Below are 20,085 nucleotides of genomic sequence, written 5' to 3' on the forward strand. Positions count from 1 at the left end.
GACCTAGGGCAAAGGTAGAGGTGGCAAAGGCCAACCAAGAAGCATATGATGACATGTATGGCAGGTTGGACACTAAAGAAGGAGAAAAGGATCTGTACAGGTTGGCCAGACAGAGGGATAGAGATGGGAAGGATCTCCAGCAGGTTAGGGTGATTAAGGATAGAGATGGAAATGTGTTGACTGGTGCCAGTAGTGTGCTGGACAGATGGAAAGAATACTTAGAGGAGTTGATGAATGAGTAAAATGAGAGAGAAGGAAGAGTAGAAGAGGCAAGTGTGGTGGAACAGGAATTAGCAATGATTAGTAAGGGGGAAGTTATAAAGGCATTAAAGAGGGTGAAAAATGAAAAGGGAGTAGGTCCTGATGACATTCCTGTGGATGGATGGAAGCATCTCGGAGACGTGGCTGTGGAATTTTTGACCAGCTTGTTCAACAGAATTCTAGTGGGTGAGAAGATGTCTGAGGAATGGAGGAAAAGTGTGCTGGTGCCCATTTTTAAGAATAAGGGTGATGTGGAGCGCTGTGGGAATAATTGAGGAATAAAGTTGATGAGCCACACAATTAATTTATGGGAAAGGGTAGTGGAGGCCAGACTCAGGACAGTTGTGCATATTTGCGAGCAAGAGTATGGTTTCATGCCAGGAAAGAGTACCACAGATGCATTATTTGCCTTGTGGGTGTGGGAGGATAAGTAGAGAGAATGTCAGCAAGAGCTACACTGTATCTTTGTAGATTTAGAGAAAGCCTATGACAGAGTACCGAGATAGGAAATGTGGTACTGCATGCGGAAGTCTGGAGTGGCAGAGAAGTCTGTTAGAATAGTACAGGACATGTATGAGGGCAGCAGAACAGTGATGAGGTGTGCTGTAGGTGTGACAGACAAATTTAAGGTGGAGGTGGGACTGCATCAGGGATCAGCCCTGACCCCCTTCATTTTTTCAGTGGTTGAAGGATAGGCTGACAGATGAGTTTAGACTGGAATCCCCGTGGACCAGGATGTTTGCAGATGACATTGTGATCTGCAGTGAAAGCACGGAGGAGGTGGAGGAACAATTGGAAAGGTGGAGGCATGCACTGGAAAAGAGAGGAAGGGAAATTAGCCAAAGAAAGAGAGAATATATGTGCATGAATGAGAGGGGAGCAGGTAGAAGAGTGAGGCTACAGGGAGAACAGATAGCGAGAATGGAGGACTTTAATAGGGAGGATGGGTTGTGGGGTTGTCTGCAGCATCACCTGCTCGCTTAGGATTTTAAATATGACACCATGCTGTTCAGTAAATTGTGGCATCTAGGGACCATCATCCCTACATTTTCAGGGTGTAAGCATAGCTAGCTAGCTAACTGCACACTGGAGTTGTAGAAATGGGTCTAGTAATAACACTGTAACTAAGGCTACGTTCACACTGCAGGGCATGATGCCCAATTCAGATTTTCGGTTAAATCTGCTCTTTTTATGTAGTTGTTCAAATTATAAAAACAAATGCAACTATGAAATTGACATATCCGATTTATATTCACATACGAAAGTGGCTTGGGTCAGATTTGAAACAAAAAAATCTGCATTGAACTGTTGTCATTGAAATGAAAAAATCTGACACAATTGACCTGCAGTGTGAACATAGTCTCAGTCACTTGCAATTCCATTGGACTGTGTGTTACTGATGTCAATCAAGGTGCTCATTGTCATATATACAGTAGGTAGGGAGGGGTGACATGTCAGACGCCCATTTTAGCCATTCATCCATTCCCTGTACCGCTTATCCTCTCCAGGGTCACGGGTGTGCTGGAGCCTATGCCAGCTGACTGGGCGAGTGGTGAGGTACACCCTGAACTGGTCACCAGCTAATCGCAGGGCACATAGAAACAAACAACCATTCACACTCACATTCACACCTACGGGCAATTTAGAGTCTTCAATTAATGCATGTTTTTGGGATGTGGGAGGAAACCGGAGAAAACCCTCCCAGGCCCGGGGAGAACATGCAAACTCCGCACAGGTGGAGAACCCCCGGTCCTCAGAACTGTGAGGCAGATGTTCTAACCAGTCGTCTACCGTGCCAACCCATTTTAGCCTCACCCCAAAACAATCAGGAAAACGGAAATTGTGAAAAACAATTGAACGTCTCCACAAATCAGTACTGCGTAGTTCTTAGTCTCGTCACGTTTTCAAAAATGATCTTCAAACATTAATAGTGTATTTAAAAACAAATCTCTGAATTGACTTTACAGGGTCTTTAAAGTCCCTTAGCGGCTGCGGTGGTTTCACAGCTGTCACGTTTGGAAGTGCACGTCACGTTAAACCTTCGCCTCTCTTTCTCGCCAGTCGTGGGTCCTACAAGTGGTTAAAGCTGCCGCCGTGTTGCATGCAGCCCATTGCGGACGTTGTAGTGCAGAGGGGGCGAGGAAGCACCTGCTTCCAAAGAGGAGGAGGAGGAGGAGTAGGAGGAGGAGGAGGAGGAGGAGGGGAGGAGGCTCTCATGAGAAGCTCCAGTTGTTGGCACTGACACTTGCGCGCAAGCTTGGATTGCACTGAGAATACGCACAAGTTATTTTAATCGTCTTGTCGGGAAATCAGGAGGTGTGAGCCCTCAACGAGCGGCAGATAAACGCTCTGAACACTTTTCCTAAGGATGGTCTTTGAACGCACCTCTCGCTACTTCGGCCGCACTTCTCGTTGAGCACAGGAGATTTCATGTCAACTCTTGCAGCAGACACGTTGGATGAGAAGAGTCCGCGCTCGGAGCGGAGTGAGGTGCGCGCAACAAGAGGATGCCAGCCAGGCGTGGCCAATGTGAGGAGAATGCGTGGGGACTGGGGAGGATGTATATAATCCCGTCTTTTCCTTCTCATTAGCGCACATATCAAAACGGAGGACCAGAGGACTTCCTTCAGTCTGCATGGCTCGGACATTTTCACCACTTTCCCCTAATCGCACCATTTTAAATGCCTTCGCTTAGTTTAAACCTGACCGCCGTGCACACCATGGCGGAGGTGGGGACTTTGTTTGGAGCGCTCGACTTGGATTTACAAAGTTTGCCTACGTTTGGGAACGCGCCCCTGCAGCCGGAGTCTCCCCTGGGCTTGAACGAAGGGGGGCTCCAGCGGGGGTCGCCCAACGACTTCGGCCACCTCAAAGGCATCCTGAGGCGGCGGCAGCTGTACTGCAGGACGGGCTTCCAGCTGGAGATATTCCCCAATGGGACAGTGCACGGAACCAGGCAGGACCACAGCAGGTTTGGTACGTTGTTGGACTTGTTGAGATGCTCCTTAACACACACACACACACAAATCTAATCTAACAAGGGAAACAGTGCTCACCCTTTTTCATATCTCTCTTTGTGCATGGGCGTGTACTGGAGCTACTGTATGTCAAAGTAATGTAGAAAATGATGTGGAATAAGTGAGCAAAGGCATGTCGAATTGACTTCCTGATAATGGTCGCAAAGTGGCTTACAAAGGGCGTGTTGCAGAATGGAAAGTGGGAAATTTAAAAAAGAAATGAAAAAAAAAAAAGATCTGCAAAGTACACAAAGTTACAACAGGTGGCCACTTTTTTGAAAAATAATGGTTGCTTGTAATATTAGTTGGGTTGAGCTATTTATAGTTTTTGGCTTTTTGTGTTGGTTTGTAACTTTTGCAATGACTTTTGAGTTTAATTACACATAAAGTGGTGAAGTGCACTCAAAGCAGTCACGCCTGGTCTCCTTAAACCGTCACTTATCTACCAAAGCCTACATTTGAATTCAGAGGGGGCAAAAGTACTCATACTCTGTACTTAAGCAGAAGTACTGACATTTGAGTATAGAAAAAAAAGTACTGATTCAATTCCTTTACTTGAGTAAAAGTAAAAAAGGTGCTTAAGTTTTTTTTTTTTTTTACTGTCAGTTATATACATTACCCATTTTGATAACATGTCACAATGAAAAAAATAATTCAAATAAACTTCCCTTTATTATTCAAGGTAGCTAGCGTTGGCCCAGGCTTCTATGCAATCGAAACAAGTTAGCTTATGTGAACGGAATAACAAAAAAAATACTAAATAGGCTAATAACATCCAGAAAAACACAATTCTCTTATATAAGGGAATATCTTGCATCTTCAAATCTGTTGCATCATCGTTGGTAAAGCTCATAAATCCCCAAGCTCTCAATCATTAAATCAAAATCTCAACTGCTGTCTTTTTTTTTTTTTTTTTACATTTGATCATTATCAGCGAAGGTTGGAAAAAAGGTTATGTCTATTTTGACAAAGTAAGGACTAGAAGAGATCTGCTTTCACAACTGTATGAAGTATAAATAAATAAATAATAAATACCTGACAAAGCTAATAAAGCACAGTCACAAATTAATTGTACTTTGTACTTCCCATCACTGTTTCAATGAAATACAAATTGAAAAGGACATTGAAATATGTTATACTTATTCATTCATAATTTTATGCCATGCTATAACAGCTTGCCTACTTGACTTATTTGACATGCAAGTAAGTGTACATACAGTATTGTTTGCAGGTGATGCAACACTACCAATTAAATGAATCTCCACCGGTGTCACTCTTGAGCTCTTTACGTCCCTAATGGATGTACGACCGTGTGTCGCAGTCAGCTGGCGTGCAGGGAAAAGCAAGCCCCCCCCCCCCCCCCCGGCCCCTTTGGGCTCTGGCCACAGGTGTCTCCTCTCGTCGGCCGCAAACAAGTGCCGCGACAAGGGTGTGGACGTGTAGCATGCAGACATGAAGCGTGCAGGTGCAGGCTGAAGCAGAACCACTGGTAGGCTTCCAGTGGAGGCTTCCAAAAAAACAGGCCGATGCGCATAAGAACGATGGGTGGGTGGTCCTCGTGTTTGTCTCTGGCTCGACTTAAGGTTCAGATGCGAGCCCTTTTGTCAGACATGGCTCTGATTAAAAAGCCGCACTGTCAGTGTTTGGCACCCCGTGAGCTCGGGGGAAGATGGGGCCCAGGTGGCCGCATGCCGGCCTCTGCCAGCTGGATCATCTCTGACTACTAACCTCTTCATCCCAGCATCCTGGCTTTTAATTTGCCTGCTTGTTTCCCACCCTTTGAAGTTCATGTACATTTGCACTGGAACTTCCTGTGAGTCAGCATCGGAGGCACACACACCTCAGCTACCTCATAAAAGTCACTGCTAACTTGTGGCATTTCTTTTTTAGGGGGGAAAAAGCTGGGCCACCAACTATTCACTTGACTAAGAGCCAAATATTTCTTTTACTGTACTGATACCAGTTTTAAACCACACACAGAAAACAAAAAATCACTACACAAAACATACAACAAAATGAGTATCGCCTTACAGCTGTGCATCAGATGCAAACTTACATTATTAAAATGCCTCAAATATAACTTGTGGGTTGCCGTATATGTTGCAGAGATGAATGGTTGGTTTTCAGGATGGTGTGTCTATCATGGGACGTAAGGAAACATGTATTGTATATGGCAAACCCTTTTAACATTTAACAGCTAACCCAAAACCCAAAAGGTATCTTCACCTGGAACTATAACGGGCCAGACTCAAATTGTAGTTCTCTCAAACTGAAATATCGACAATTCAGTTGCAGATATTCTAATTCACGGAGGGGATATCGGCAACTGACAACTGACTTGTAGATATATGTAATGACAAATCCAATGCACATAAATGGCGAAAGTGAGTCCATTTGTCCTAAGCCAAATGTAGTTGCGGATATCTGAAATATTCTTTTTGACGAGACGAAACTGACAGATATAACCAAAAAAAAGTAGTCAACCAATCAACAGACAGCTACATCATGGAAAGTCGCTTCAGCCTTGATTCTATATCCTCGATGTACGGCTTGAGGTTCATGTACTATGCTCTTTGTCCTCACTAGTAAGACAATTCAACGCACTACAAAAACATCGACTGTTGTACTAGTAACGTTTTTCCAATACTGCCTTCCACTACTTTCTGACATCTCTACTACTAGTACCACTATAGTGAAACACTAGGTATTAACTAGGAGAATTTCATAATGTCACTAGTTTACACAACAGGCACACAGTTGTCAACTAGTGCACAGTTTTGCCTCACACGTAGCAGTTGTCCTACTGGTCTGCCAAAGTCGTTCTACAAGCTGTTTGCGCATTTATTCACTATACTGAAGGTCCATGTAGGTACAATCTTTTGGCCTCACTAGTAAGATAATTCAGTGCACTAGAAGAACGACTAGGGCGCAGTAGCAGAAATACTGTCTAACTAGTAGAAAAAATGTCCCCACTATTGTACAGTATGAGATTTCTGCACACTAGTAGGACAATTTAAACATACATTATAGTAGGATAATTACACTACTAGTGAGGCAAAACTGTGCACTAGTTTACATCTGGGTGCTACCAGTACTACTGAAATGCTTTATAATGTCACTACCAGTACTAGTAGCATGCAGTTGTCCTACTAGTATGGAAAAGTTGTCCTTCTCGTGAGGGAAAATAACATACTAATACATGGAGCTTAAGTTGAATATCAAGGGTATCGTATAAATGCTAAAACGGGTGGCCATGAAGCGCTGTGAGCATTTATTTGCAGCACAATCATTTTCATTCATAATTCAGCGCACTGGTAGGATATCGAATAAATGCTCTAATGCTTTATGGCAAAACATTTGACCATTTATTCAATATCATTGATATTTCACATTTCCATAAAACCATTTGAGCATTTATTCGTTGTCTTACTAGTGTGTCGAATTGTCGTAATAGTACGGACAAAGAATATACTAGTACATGGACCTTGACCTGGATATCGAACAACTGCCAAAACAGTTTGCCATAGACTGCCTTGTACAGCATTTGTACAAATAAAGACCTCCTCTCAAATAAAAGCTCCTTCAAAGTGGCACCTGATACGCCACTATTTGAGAAAATAATTGCTTGTCACTAGGCAGTGTTGTTATTTGGCAATTACACACAAACACAAAAGGATTTAATTTAACACAGCACAACAGGACCGAACCCTTCTGCGAACAGCAAAAATCCGTACTAGGTAACTCATGCACCCCCTAAAAAAACTTTATAATTGCCTATAGATGGGACAAGATGGCAGCAAAGCACTACTTCCTTATTAGACAGGACTATGGCCTGACTAAATGACACTCCTCCTCTTACTTCAACATAGTTCCTTGGCATCAAAAGATTGCACCAAAGAAATACTTTTCCATTAGAAAGGAATTTGGCCTGAGCTCAAACAACATCGAATGGGTGAGTTGTTCAGCAAGTAATGGAGTATGGGTTTAAAAACATTAGTATATAGTGTAGTTACACGCTGTATAAGGATTAGCAGACTTGCTCATTTATTCAGATTGATTTACCAAGTGTCTATCAAAAACAACGTCATCTTCTGGGGCTGTCTCCATAATGTAAGAACTTAGTATCCCAGAGCTCCATGGAGAGACCAGCAGAAGGATTTGGTGGATTTGTGAGCAGATAAAGAACCAACAAAATACCAACCTCATCGTCTAAGCTCACAGACGTGACTTCACTTTCTGCGTGCGCACAGCCCAGTACTTCCTGACCAGTGTGCATGTTTGATCCCAAGGCATCCTGGAGTTCATCAGTCTGGCAGTCGGTCTGGTCAGCATCAGGGGCGTGGACGCTGGACTCTACCTCGGCATGAACGAGAAAGGAGAGCTCTATGGGTCGGTAAGTCAAAACCCTCCATTTCTTTCAACTCCTTGCCCGGTTGTGTTCGGTATGACAAAAAAACGAACCTGGTGGACGGAGATTGTCAATCGTGCTGAACATTGCCAACGACATGGTGCCCATGATTCACATTCGGATTTAGAAATCTTTATTTATCCCTTTGGGGCAACATGGCAAAAGCAGTGATTTATCCACACGGGAAGCTTTTGACCAGAGGCATTTGCTTAAAAGCAGAAATTATATTTCCGAGGTCACCTTTCCTTTCCTGTGCAACTTTCCATGAGAAAAGACCATGAGAGAGCTGAAGGTGGTGCAACTCTTCAACAAGAGGTATACGGACCATCTGAACCTTGCAGTTTGACAGCTCATTTTAGGATGTAAAATTGTTGAACATGAATGTTCATTTATCAAGAATGGCGTTTACATATATCTCATATATGAAAAGTGACTTTCCAAAAGGAAAAACGTACTTATTTCTATGAAAGTTGAAGCAAGTTAATGCTGGGGGAAAAGCAGTTTCAAAGCTTGTTTTGATATCAGGAGAAATAAACAAAAGAAACTGAAATCGAATGTCATCGCCATTTGCGTTTTCTATAAGCCAGTGAGTGATTCTCAAAGTTTGGGACTAGTAGCACTAGTAATACGTCGGCTCCCTCAAGTGGTACATAAAAGAATCACTGCCTGAGTGCAGTTCAGTTGTATTTAACTTTTTAGAACTATTCATTTGCATGTAATCTTGTAATCATGTTAACTGTTTGTTTAAACCTTTTATTTAGGTACAATTTGTATTGAACTTTTATGTGCAATACATTTTAATTCAATCATCATGTTTATACTTTATTTTAATTTAAACATTTCCTATCGTTATGCGCAGTGTTCATGTTCACACTGTGCATAATGTTACAGTGGCTTACAATAATATTCAATATACTTCCTCATCGTGGACCCCTTATTTTCAAGGGTACACAAGTAGTACCATTGCGGATAGCACCCCAGTCCACCTCGGAAGGTCCAAGAATTATCTTTTATTCTTTGTATATCCTCTTGAAAGTGTTTGTTGGCAAATCGCATTCGCAGTCATCTGGGTTTCGGTGCGTTGTCAAGGCTCATTGGCTGATAGGAAACTGCAGTGAGACACAACAATTATGTCTCACGCGCTCCTCCCGTAGCTCCATCTCTTGATGCCTCACATCTATGAATGAACACTCGACAGGTCATAAGGCAACCAGAAGACAGACACTTTTTACTTTGCAGCATTTGAAATGAAATCAAAGTAGTTATTCAAGCTTGTAGCAATGCAGAAATATTGACATAAAGTCTTCTCAAAGTGGGTCCAGGCCTTCAGAGGTGTTCTTAGTGAACTTGATGGCCTTCAGCATTAAATACGGAAGCAGACAGTTTGTTTAGTTCTCCAGAATCTCCCCCTCTTTGTCATTCCTGCAGTGTTTTTTATCTCAAGAGAGAGGAAAGAGATGAAGACAAAGCGGGCAGAAGTATGTGAGGGTTATGTGTATCAGGTGTCCCAAGGCATTACCTGGGGGCCTCTTGGGGCCCAGCAGCCCCCCCCCCCACAACCCACCAGCCCAGACTATTCCAAACAGAGCCCACCTTTCTACCTTTAAGCACGCCCATTGTGTTGAGAGTGCAGATATTGTTACTGCGTGCTATCAGAGTCTGGCATCCAGGAGCTTTGACCCCCAATATTTGTCAGGGGGGGCAGATGGGTGGGAGGTGGGGTAGGAGCTTATCCATCCATCCATTTTGAAAAGGTTCCCGTCTGAAAATTATTTGTCGCGGTAGAGGAGGCTGCCGGAAAGCCAGGGACCCCCAAAATGCTCGGGCCCTGAGACAGTTGTCCCCTTTTCCCCCTGAGTTCGACGCCCCTGTGCATCCTAGTTTATGTTCCGAGGAACTACACGGCACATTAGTTCTCCCAAGACTGCCTCAGTCCTTGCTGTTTTACTGCATTTCTCCATTTTATTTTCTATACCACTTATCTTCATTAGTGTCGCGGGCAAGCAAGAGCCTATCCTAGCTGACTTTGGGCAAAGAACCTGGACTGGTCGCCACTCAATCGCAGGTCACATATAGACAAGCAACCATTAAAGGTCCCACATTTTACCAAACCAATTTTTTCTAGTATTTGGGATGTTATATTGGCTCTATGGTGCCTCAGTAAACGTGAAATAGGAATTAAAATCATCCACACATTCCCGAGTTCCAGACGTTTTTCTGCCGAGAGGCCTGAAATCTGATCATTTGAATTTCTCAAGCTTAACTACGTCACTCGCAAAGAGCTCCGCGATCTCACGGACGCAACCAATCAGAGGAAAGGGGAAGGTCTTTGCCAAATATGGACAAAGTGGATACAAAACTGGGTCAAACAGAAGTAGCTGTCAAAGGGGCCTTTTCTGGACACTTGTATGTTTTTTAAATGAAATTGACACGTTCATACATGTCCATGTTACAGTCACTCTATGGAGGTGTAAATAGCCAAAATATGGGGCCTTTAACACTCTCATTCACAGCCATGGACAATTGAGAGTCTTCAGTGAACCTAACATGAATGCTTTGGGACTGTAGTAGGAAGCCGGAGTATTTTCACCATGATAGCCCTTTTTATTTTGTTTTGAATTCCACTTCACATACTCTAAATATAGATTGTAGTATACATATGACATTGTTAACTACTATTTTTAAAAATTCACATGTCTGAATAGACCGCCCCCATTTTTACCTTTCACAAAGGTACTAGTGAGGGAATGTATGTACAGGACAGAAAAAAGGTGTAAACTTATTTTTAAATTAGATTCTTGACAATGGTCTATCTTTCTGCCCTTAAAACATTAGCTGAACAATATCCATCCATCCATTTTCTTTTCCGCTTATTGTCACTAGGGTCGCGGGCTGCTGGAGCCTATCCCAGCTATCTTCGGGGGGGAGGCGGGGCAATTGGATGGACCCCTCCCGTGTAGCCAAATAAGATAACAAAATATGCAGTAATAGTGTTATTAACAATATGTTTATGAGGCACTGTGTACATGATTATTCTTAATCGACTTTTTGGCAGGCCTCAACATGGCTAAAAACTCACCAAATTTTTTCCGTGTATCCTGGCAAAAATTTGCGTATTTTAGGGCTTGAATATTCACTGTCAATTTCAGTATATACAATAACCATTTTGATAACTTGGCACAGCGACAATAACTTCTGCATACAAATTACAGTACTCCCACTCATTAATTAACTTACAGAGTAGTTATACTGAGCGAAAGAAAAAACAAAAATGACGTGCTGACATAAAAAATTCTCCTAATTAAGGCAGTGGATGGGGAATATCTTGCTTCTCCGAATCGTTGTTGTCGTCATTCATGCTCCATGTAGTTGCTGTCCTTGGATTTCTCGCTGGAAAAGACCCCAAGATCTCAGTGAATCAACATCTCAACTGGTTGACTGTCATGCTCCCTATTTACATTTTTTTTTTTTTGATGTTGTGTCATCATCTGAAGTTGAAAAAAGTAACAAGCCTATTTTGACAAAGTAAAGAGTAGAAAGTACAGATATCTGTTTTAAAAAGTAGTAAGTTAATGGAGAAAGTTGTCAGGAAAATAAATACCCAAATAAAATACGAATACCTGAAAAATCGACTTAAGTACAGTAACGAAGTACAGTCGAGCCCTGCCCAGACAGCTGCAGCGAAAAGTGAAAACACGCAAATCAAATCAAATCTAAATCTTCTATAGCGCCTCTCATAAAAGCGCAACGCAAAGTGCTTCACAAAAAATAAAAACAAATTGCAACAATACAACAGATGAGAAAAAAAACGCCTCTCCTACCCCCACGCAAAGACACACACACACACACACACATACATACAAATGCATACATACTAACTGTGAGTAGTTACATGGCTCTGCACTGAGAAGCCAGGTGAGGAAAGGCCAGCTAATGGGAGCCTCCACACTAAGAGGTGCCACAGCCCACAACTGCAGGGAGTGCTGCCCAGGAGACAACTCCAACCCCAACAGACCAGAGTAGACCTTGCACATTGTGCAGTGTTTTGTCCTGGTTGATCTGCAGGTAATTCACTGCCATCCAAGACTTTATATCTAAAATACATGTTAAAAGGGCATCAATAGGCCCAGTTTCTCCAGGAGACACGGCAAGATACAGCTGCGTGTCATCTGCATAACTGTGGAAGCTTACAGTATGCTGTGACTTCTGATCACGTCCCCAATTAATGGAAAGCACGTGAAGATTAAAAAGTAGTGGACCTAAATTCACCCTTGGGGCCCCACCCACTTAATTTCATGTGTTCCCGAAGAACATGTATCCATAATTAAAAAGAAAAATGGATCCGAGGGATAAGAACTGAACCAGTTAGAAACAGTACCAGACAGGCCAACCACTTTTCTGAGTCCGTTTAACAAAATGTGTGTTTAATAAAATGTCTACTATCAGCTCCAATAACAATCTTACTTCTGAAGTGGAATGCAAAATCCTCACAAAAGGTGTCAGTTGATATCTTGGAGGATTTGTTCAAATTGCTGCTGGTTAAAAAAGATATAGAGGAGAAAAATAATCTGGAATTGTTTTTGTTAGCTATGATGAAATTTGAAAAATTTGATATTCATGCCTGTTGGACTAATTTATTAAGTTTTGAGTTGTTCATGGAATATTTCATAATGGACTGTAAGTTTACTCTTTCTCCACCTCCTCTCCACACTTCTGCATTTCCTTTTCAACTGTTTGATGATGTTGTTTCTTCATAGTGGTGTTAGGGTGGTTTTTATGTTATTACTTAAAAGTGGAGCCAATTAATTCAGTGGTGATTTCAGTTTAGTGTTAAAATTATCAACAATTAAATCACAAGGTGTGGGTAAAATTTCAGCTTGAGTTCTCAGTACTTCAGCCACTTCGGAAGTAAGGTAGCGTTTCCTCAGTGTCCAACCATCCATTTTCTTCCGCTTATCCGAGGTCGGGTCGCGGGGGCAGTAGCCTCAGCAGGGAACCCCAGACTTCCCTCTCCCCAGCCACTTCCTCCAGCTCTTCCGAGGGGATCCCGAGGCATTCCCAGGCCAGCCGAGAGACAGTCTCTCCAGCGTGTCCTGGGTCGTCCCCGGGGTCTCCTCCCGGTGGGATGTGCCCGGAACACCTCACCAGGGAGGCATCTGGGCTTCCTCAGTGTTCTCAAACAAAAAGGTTTTGTAATTGCATGTAGAGGTCACAAGATGGAGGCAAAGCACTTAAAACCGCAGAATCATAAAGCATCACCACCATGCTTCTAGCATGTACACAATCATAAACCCATGTTACATAAAACAACGGTATTCAGTAGCTAAACCTGTAGTATGTAAGTATTTTTTTTATTTTAAAAAAGTCATTTTCATGCAAATCACTACTAGAAGAGATGACACCTTGTTGATTAAGCCTATCAGCTCCTCTAACATGCTATGCTGACATGCTATATTTTTCAGTATTTGATTTTTTTATATTTAGTGAATGCCTGATTCATTTCCTGCACTGCCCTCAAGGCCGCGCACCAAAAAAATACGTAGCGGAAATGACGGCACGGAAATTATGCATTTCAACCAATGGGCAGCGCAAGGCCCCTTGTCTTATGTAAAAATTAATATATTATTACATATTATTTTGCGTGTCTGTAGCTGTAGTTAAAAAAAAAAATCATACAATGATTACATATAAATGAAAACAATAATAATAACAATAATACAAATCTCTTAGCTGCTCAACAAGGTGCCTGATGTAAAATACATGCACTGAACAATGCACGGATAAATGCAGCAATAATAAGGACTAAGTCACTCTGTCTGCATTGTACTGTTTGGGATATTTCTCATATCTTAATCAACAATTACATCTTCTGAAGAATCCATCATTTCCCCCCACTGGTTGTCCTTCAAAACAGAATAAAAATGTTTGCGAATGTTATAGAATTATCACATCCAAGGGCCCCCTACGTCATATCAAAGCGACCGTTTCTCATGTTGTAATACTGAAATACTGTATTACTGAGCGACAGAACTGAGGTATTTTAGCTTTAAATGCAAGCATCTAAGCCAATCAAACCAATTTCACATGAGGCTCATCAATAGTACTAGCGAGCGTACTAGCCTAAATAAGAGCACCAACTGACATGGACATACAAATATGCGCACTAGTACTTTACACAAACGACATAACGCAAAAACTCACAACTCACCTTTTTGCCAATTACACACAATGACAAATCTTTGGGAATACAGTGGACCCTTTCTATTCGCAAGGGATAGGGACTGGGCCGGCCCGTGAATAGCAAAAATCTGCTGATAATTGTCTCCCATTATAATTGGATTGGAAAAAAAGTATTTTTTCTTTTTCTTTTTTTAAACCCCAAAAATCTTGACTAACCGCGTTAATCAATAAGCGTTTTGAGGGTTGGTCCCACCGCACACAAAAACAGAAAAAAATTGGGGAAAAAAAGAAAACAATTAGCAAATAGGTGAATCCATGTGTCCCGAACTGCAGGAATGCAGCAATGCAGTGTTCCACTGAATGGGCAAATTGTAACAGCAAAGTAGACTATGTTAGTAGCTGCATGGGGAGAAAAGCAGAAATGTTGATTTTTGATGGTGGACAAGGTGCATTCAAGGACTGCGACAAAAACAAAAAAAACACACAAAAAAAACACTATCATTGAATTATACTGAACAACAACACTGAGAATTCTACCAGATAGCGCTAAAGTAGTCATTTTAATGCCTGAGCACAAAAACAGCTAGGAGACGATATTTTCAGTAAATAACTGAGTTTAGGTTAAAAAACAAAAAAGTTGTCAAATACCAAACCACGAGTATGCGGGGTTCACGGTATTTATACTCCACTTCTTCTCACCACTGGAGATGACACAGATTCAAAGCAGGAAACTTTTTTGCTGTGAGGCGACTCATTGCCTCTGAGTAGGCGGGCCAGGGTCAAAAGTTAGAGGGGCTCTTCCTCCGCGACGAGCCACCAGACCTTGACGCGCTTGCAATGTGATGAAGTTAGTGTCTAATAGGATGGTCCGGTCATGTGTCCTCTGGGTTGTGTTTACAGACAACAGCTCTGCTCAGCCTGACAGACCATCAACTAAACCCTGCAATCACTTAGACGAGGGGTTCCTTCTTCAATCTCTTGAGGGGATTCTCCCTCTGTGCGGGCTGCTTACAGACCAGAACCAGAAGCAGGCGTTGCATGACTGACTGATCTTTGGCACCAGAGGAGCTCGTACCCTTGTGTCTTTCGATTGCTCTCACACACTCAGTCAGCCAGCTAGCACTCACCTGCTGAACCGGCAGCCATCGCTCACGCTGCGCTGTCAGGACAGCTTTTAGAGACGCTCACTGTGTGTGTGCGTGCGCCTGTTAAGCGTTCATGTTGCATTACAGGGAGGGAAATGATCCCCCCCCCCTCCCCTCCCACCGTGCACAACGAGAGGTCAGCAAGTCTGTGGAGCGAGTGAGGAATGTAAAGTGAAAAGTCAACCCTAATGACGTGCCCTCGTCATAATGAGCACCTTCTTAAATGAGTTTCTGCGGGTTCGGTTGAGCTTCCACGTTGCTCTATGACACGCAAGCGATATCGAGGGAAGCCCGACGGCGACCTGATGCATTCGTACAGATGCTCCATTTTGAATCACCGGGACCGATTTCAAGTTTATACTATATGTTTGAGACACTGTATCTATGTCCTAAGTTGATGTGCAATATTATGCTTGTGCCACAGTGAGGCCCTACGACGCATGCCTACTTATATTTCCTTTTATGTTTACTTCCTTGCTGTGTTTCAGCAGCGTGCTTTGATGCTTTCTTTTTTTATGGCTGTTGGCTCAGTGAGATGGATGGAAGCACAGCTTCCTATTAAATATGCTAACCTACAACCCGCAAAAGTGGCTTGTGGAAGTGGCTTTCCTACCTGCCACTGGTGATATTCACCCGCATTTGGGGGGTTGGCGGGTGTTAGTGTGAAGCCCTGAGTACAGTACTGCAGAGTTATGCTATTAAAAAACATGTCACAAAGATTTGTGTTGGTATTGGGAGTGGAACAAATTAATGGCATTTCCATTCTTTTCAATTGAAAAGGATGATTTAAGGTTTTTTTTTTTTTTTTTTTAGTTAAAAGTGTCGTGACAGAACAAACTAAACTCGTATGTCAAGGCAGCACAGTATTTACTCAGCCTCCAATTAGCTGTTATCCCTATGTAAGTCACAGCCCCTCGAGGGAGATTGTCCATCCATCCATCCATCCATCCATCCATTTTCTGTAGAACGACAGTATTCCTTATTAGGGTCGCAGGTGAGCTGGAGCCTATCTCAGCTAACTGCCAGCCAATTGCAACCTGGAACCTCTCTGTTTTCATGTAGACAGAGCCTAACGTGTTGTTTTTTTCCATCTCCTTGCAGAGGAAGCTGACAGCAGAGTGTGTGTTCAGGGAGCATTTTGAGGAGAACTGGTACAACACATACGCATCCACGCTGTACAAGCACAACGACACGGCACGCTTCTACTACGTGGCCTTGAACAAAGATGGCTCGCCCAGGGAGGGCAGCAGGACTAAAAAGCAACAGAAACTCACACACTTCTTACCGCGACCTGTGGAGATCGAAAAGATCCCTCAGGCCTACCGGGACCTCTTCCAGTACAGGTGACCACAGCTTGGACAACTGGTCCCACTTAACAAGAAGAGGCGGCCACAGGGGGTTGTTTGCTACAAAACTGTTTACCCTCCGCTGAGGTCAGCGCCTCGGCTCGCTACCAAGAACACTGATACAAACATCTTTGCATGTGCTTGGATGTTGCTTCATTACGTTTACAGCAAACCAGACCGCTGCGGACGTGGACAGAGAGGACGCTCCGATCGGGCGCCACCTTTCCCTAATAACCACTTTTCTTAGAGATCATTTAGCACTAAGCTGGCGCAGAACCAACAGACGGTTACACGTGATGGGAAGCACTACAGTTAATGGAAGAAGAGGCATGTTTCCACGTGGACTCAGCGAGAGGACGGACAGGAAGGCTCAAGTATACAGTACACAGACTGGGCAAGGTTCCCATGTTCAAGTGGTAAGGTACTGAAGTGAAAGAAAAGGTCTCACGCTAGAGAGAGAACATGACGAATGTGGTCTTGATCCCAGAGCACTTACTGAACACCCCAGCTGGAGGCTAGCATGGAAACCCCTTTGAGCATTCATTTGACAGTACTAGTAGCACACATTTGTCCACTAGTAAACAGTTTCGTCTCACAAGTAACATGCACGAGTTAGCTCTTTGTCCTCACTAGTCAGACAGTTCAGTGCACTAGTATAACAACTAAGGCGCACTAGTAGAACGACTCTGTCTAACTAGTAACATTTCTTTCGCACTAAGCCTCCAACTAAAGTAAGGACAACTTTTAGCAAACTAACTACGTTACTGGTGAAACACCAGATGTTAACAAGTAGAATTGTATAATGTCACTAGTAGTTCTAGTTGTCAAGTGCCCAGTTTCGCCTTAATAGTAAGATGTAGTTTTCTTACTAGTTTGCCAAAATTGTCCTACTAGCTTTACTATTCAGGTTAAGGTCCAACTACCCTTTGTCAGCGTGCTAGTGGAATGACTAAGGTGCACTAGTAGAACAACTGTGTCTTACTAGTAAGGTTTTTCCACAACTGTATGACATTTCTGCACACTAATAGGACAACTTTGGCATACTATGGACACACAGTTGAAACCAGATGTTAACATACACGATATAAAAAATACACAAACGAGACTAAACTTGTCCTGTTTTAGGTCAATTAGGATTCCATAAACTATTTGTACAGGTATTTGCTCAATGCCAGAATATTGAGAGACATTTTTTTTGGGGGGGGGGCAATATTTCATTACTTTCTTCAGAGTCAGAAGTTTACATACATTTCATTAGTATTTAGTATCATTGCCTTTAAACTGTATGACTTTTGGATAGTCTTCCACAAGCTTTTCACAATAGTTGGCAGGAATTTTGGCTCATTCCTGCTGAAAGAATTGATGTAACTGAGCCAAGTTTGTAGGCCAGCTTGCTCGCACTTGCCTTTTCAGGTCTGTCCATAAATATTCAATAAGATTGAGATCAGGGCTTTGCGATGGCCACTACAAAACAATAAGTCACAAAACATTGACTTTAAGCCAATTTGTAACCAGTTTGGCAGTATGTTTCAGGCCATTGTCCATTTGGAAGAGCAATTTGTGCCCAAGCTTTAACTTCCTTGCCGATGTCATGAGATGCTACTTCAATATTTCTCCATAATGTTCTTTCCTCATGATGCCATCTGTTTTGTGAAATGTACAAGTAGCAAAACAACTCCACAACATGATGCTGCCACACCCGTATTTCAAAATTGGGATGATGTTCTCAGGCTTACAAGCTTCCCTCTTTTTCCCTCCAAATGTAACCATGCTCATTATGGCCAAACATTTTTTTCTTTTGTCATACCACAGGCCATGTTTCCAAAAATTAAGGTCTTTGTTCCTGTGTGCGTTTGCAAACTGTAATCAGACTTTTTTGTTTCTTTGGGAGTAATGGCTTCTTCCTGGCAGAGTGTCCTTTCAGCCCATGTTGGTAGCGTACTCGTTTCACGGTGGATAATGACAGACTCTGACCAGCTTCAGCCAGCATCTTCACAAGGTCTTTTGCGTTTGTTCTTGGGTCATAATCATATGCACATCGGACCAAAGCACATTGATCTCTGGGATACACAACCTGTCTCTTTCCTGAGCGATATGATGGCTGGACATCCCCATGGTGGTTTTACTTGCATGGCACCTTCAGGCATCTGGAAATTGCACCCAAGGATGAAACTCACTTGTGCAACTCCACAATTCTCTTCTTGATTTCTTTGGACTTTCCCATGATGTTAGACGAGCAGTGCGTTTCAGATGTGCCTTCAAATACATCCACAGGTGTTTCTCTAACGCGAATGTTGTCAGAAGCTTCCAAAGAAAGGACATCATCATCTGGGTTTTCCCAAATTGTTTAAAGGCATATTATTGTTACTGTATGCAAACTTCTGACTTTTAAGACAGTAATGTTTTTTTTTTTATATGAACATGTTACTAGAAAGGCTAAACTACTAGTGTGCATTCTGGTGCTACTAGTAGGATCCAGGAGTGCATGACATATGCCTACTACTTGGGCCTAGTTGTGTTATTAGTGCAGCACAGTAGTTTACTACAAAGCTTTATCTGCTTACCAGTAGGAAAAAAGTGCCTAAGGACAAGGGGCTTATGAGTACATGGACCTTAAACTGGATATTGAGTGTATCGAACAAATGCTCAAAAGACTTTCCATAGGCTTTTAATTAGATGCTATAGGTAGCGTTGTGTTGCAAGCGAATGCAACACAGCGTGATCAATGCAGGACAGAAGCACTTCTCTAACTGTGGTTGTACAGAACAAGCGATTGACATGTGATGTTCAAATTGTCAGGAACATTATTAAAAAGGCAAGCAGCTGAGGGGTACGTATGGGCGATCCTATTTATGAGATGTACAATATATTTATTTTCTACATATAAAGTATAAATCTAAATCTATATATTTATTTATTGCAAAGACTTTATTTTGTAATGATCTTAAAATTATCTGGACCGTAGATTCTACTGAAATTACAACAATAAACCATGTTTAGAAAAAAAAATACTAATAATGATAATGAAGATCTGCAGTTAATATGACAATAAAATTGTCCCGCTATGTGACATTTTCTAGTGAGACTATTTGTGCTTGGATCCAAATTTGATGTACCAATTAAAAACACATATAGAATGTATATGAGCATGTGTCTTTCTTTGTATATTGGCTATATTGTGCATGATGGATGAACATTTGCTCATGTTTCCACAATGAAGATACTTTAAATAGCAAAGCCCCATAGTCCCACAATTTGGTATATTAACAATATATATATATATATATATATATATACATACAGTTGGCCTTGTAGTTTCCTGCAAACCACCAACAATACTACACAGCTGGTGGAAACTAATGATGGTGTTTATACAATAAAAATAATCAATTCTTTAATCTTCTATATCATTTAAAAATCAACTTTTCTTTTATATTTTGTTGTTTAAGGGTCACCATCACTATAAAGTACCTTAGGTGTCCTCGTCAGGATCACTCTGTCATCATGGAAATGTAGCAGAATAATGAAACTCTGAGGTCTTATAAGTGGCCAAAGATTCTGCACACATACTAGGACAATCAGAATCAGCTTAATTGCCCAAGTATGTTACAAGACACACAAGGAATTTGTTTCTGGAAGTTGGAGCCACTCTAGTATGTCAACAAACAGCCAGTATAACAAAATATACATTCTGCACATAAAAAACACAGGTGTGGAGATTCATTGAG

The 20,085-nt window shown here is 42.1% G+C and overlaps 1 protein-coding gene across 1 annotated transcript; it reads left to right on the forward strand.

The window, feature by feature from the left end:
• The first annotated feature begins 2,511 nt into the window (after nucleotides 1–2,511).
• Nucleotides 2,512–19,481, forward strand: fgf16 (fibroblast growth factor 16). Its single transcript, XM_061788476.1, has 3 exons — nucleotides 2,512–3,237; nucleotides 7,568–7,671; nucleotides 16,113–19,481. The coding sequence occupies exons 1-3, from the start codon at nucleotides 2,943–2,945 to the stop codon at nucleotides 16,356–16,358; spliced, it is 645 nt and encodes a 214-aa protein (XP_061644460.1). The 5' UTR covers nucleotides 2,512–2,942; the 3' UTR covers nucleotides 16,359–19,481.
• The last annotated feature ends 604 nt before the right edge of the window (nucleotides 19,482–20,085 follow it).

Source organism: Phyllopteryx taeniolatus, chromosome 10 (genome assembly GCF_024500385.1).
Source record: "Phyllopteryx taeniolatus isolate TA_2022b chromosome 10, UOR_Ptae_1.2, whole genome shotgun sequence".
NCBI classification, from domain to species: domain Eukaryota; kingdom Metazoa; phylum Chordata; class Actinopteri; order Syngnathiformes; family Syngnathidae; genus Phyllopteryx; species Phyllopteryx taeniolatus.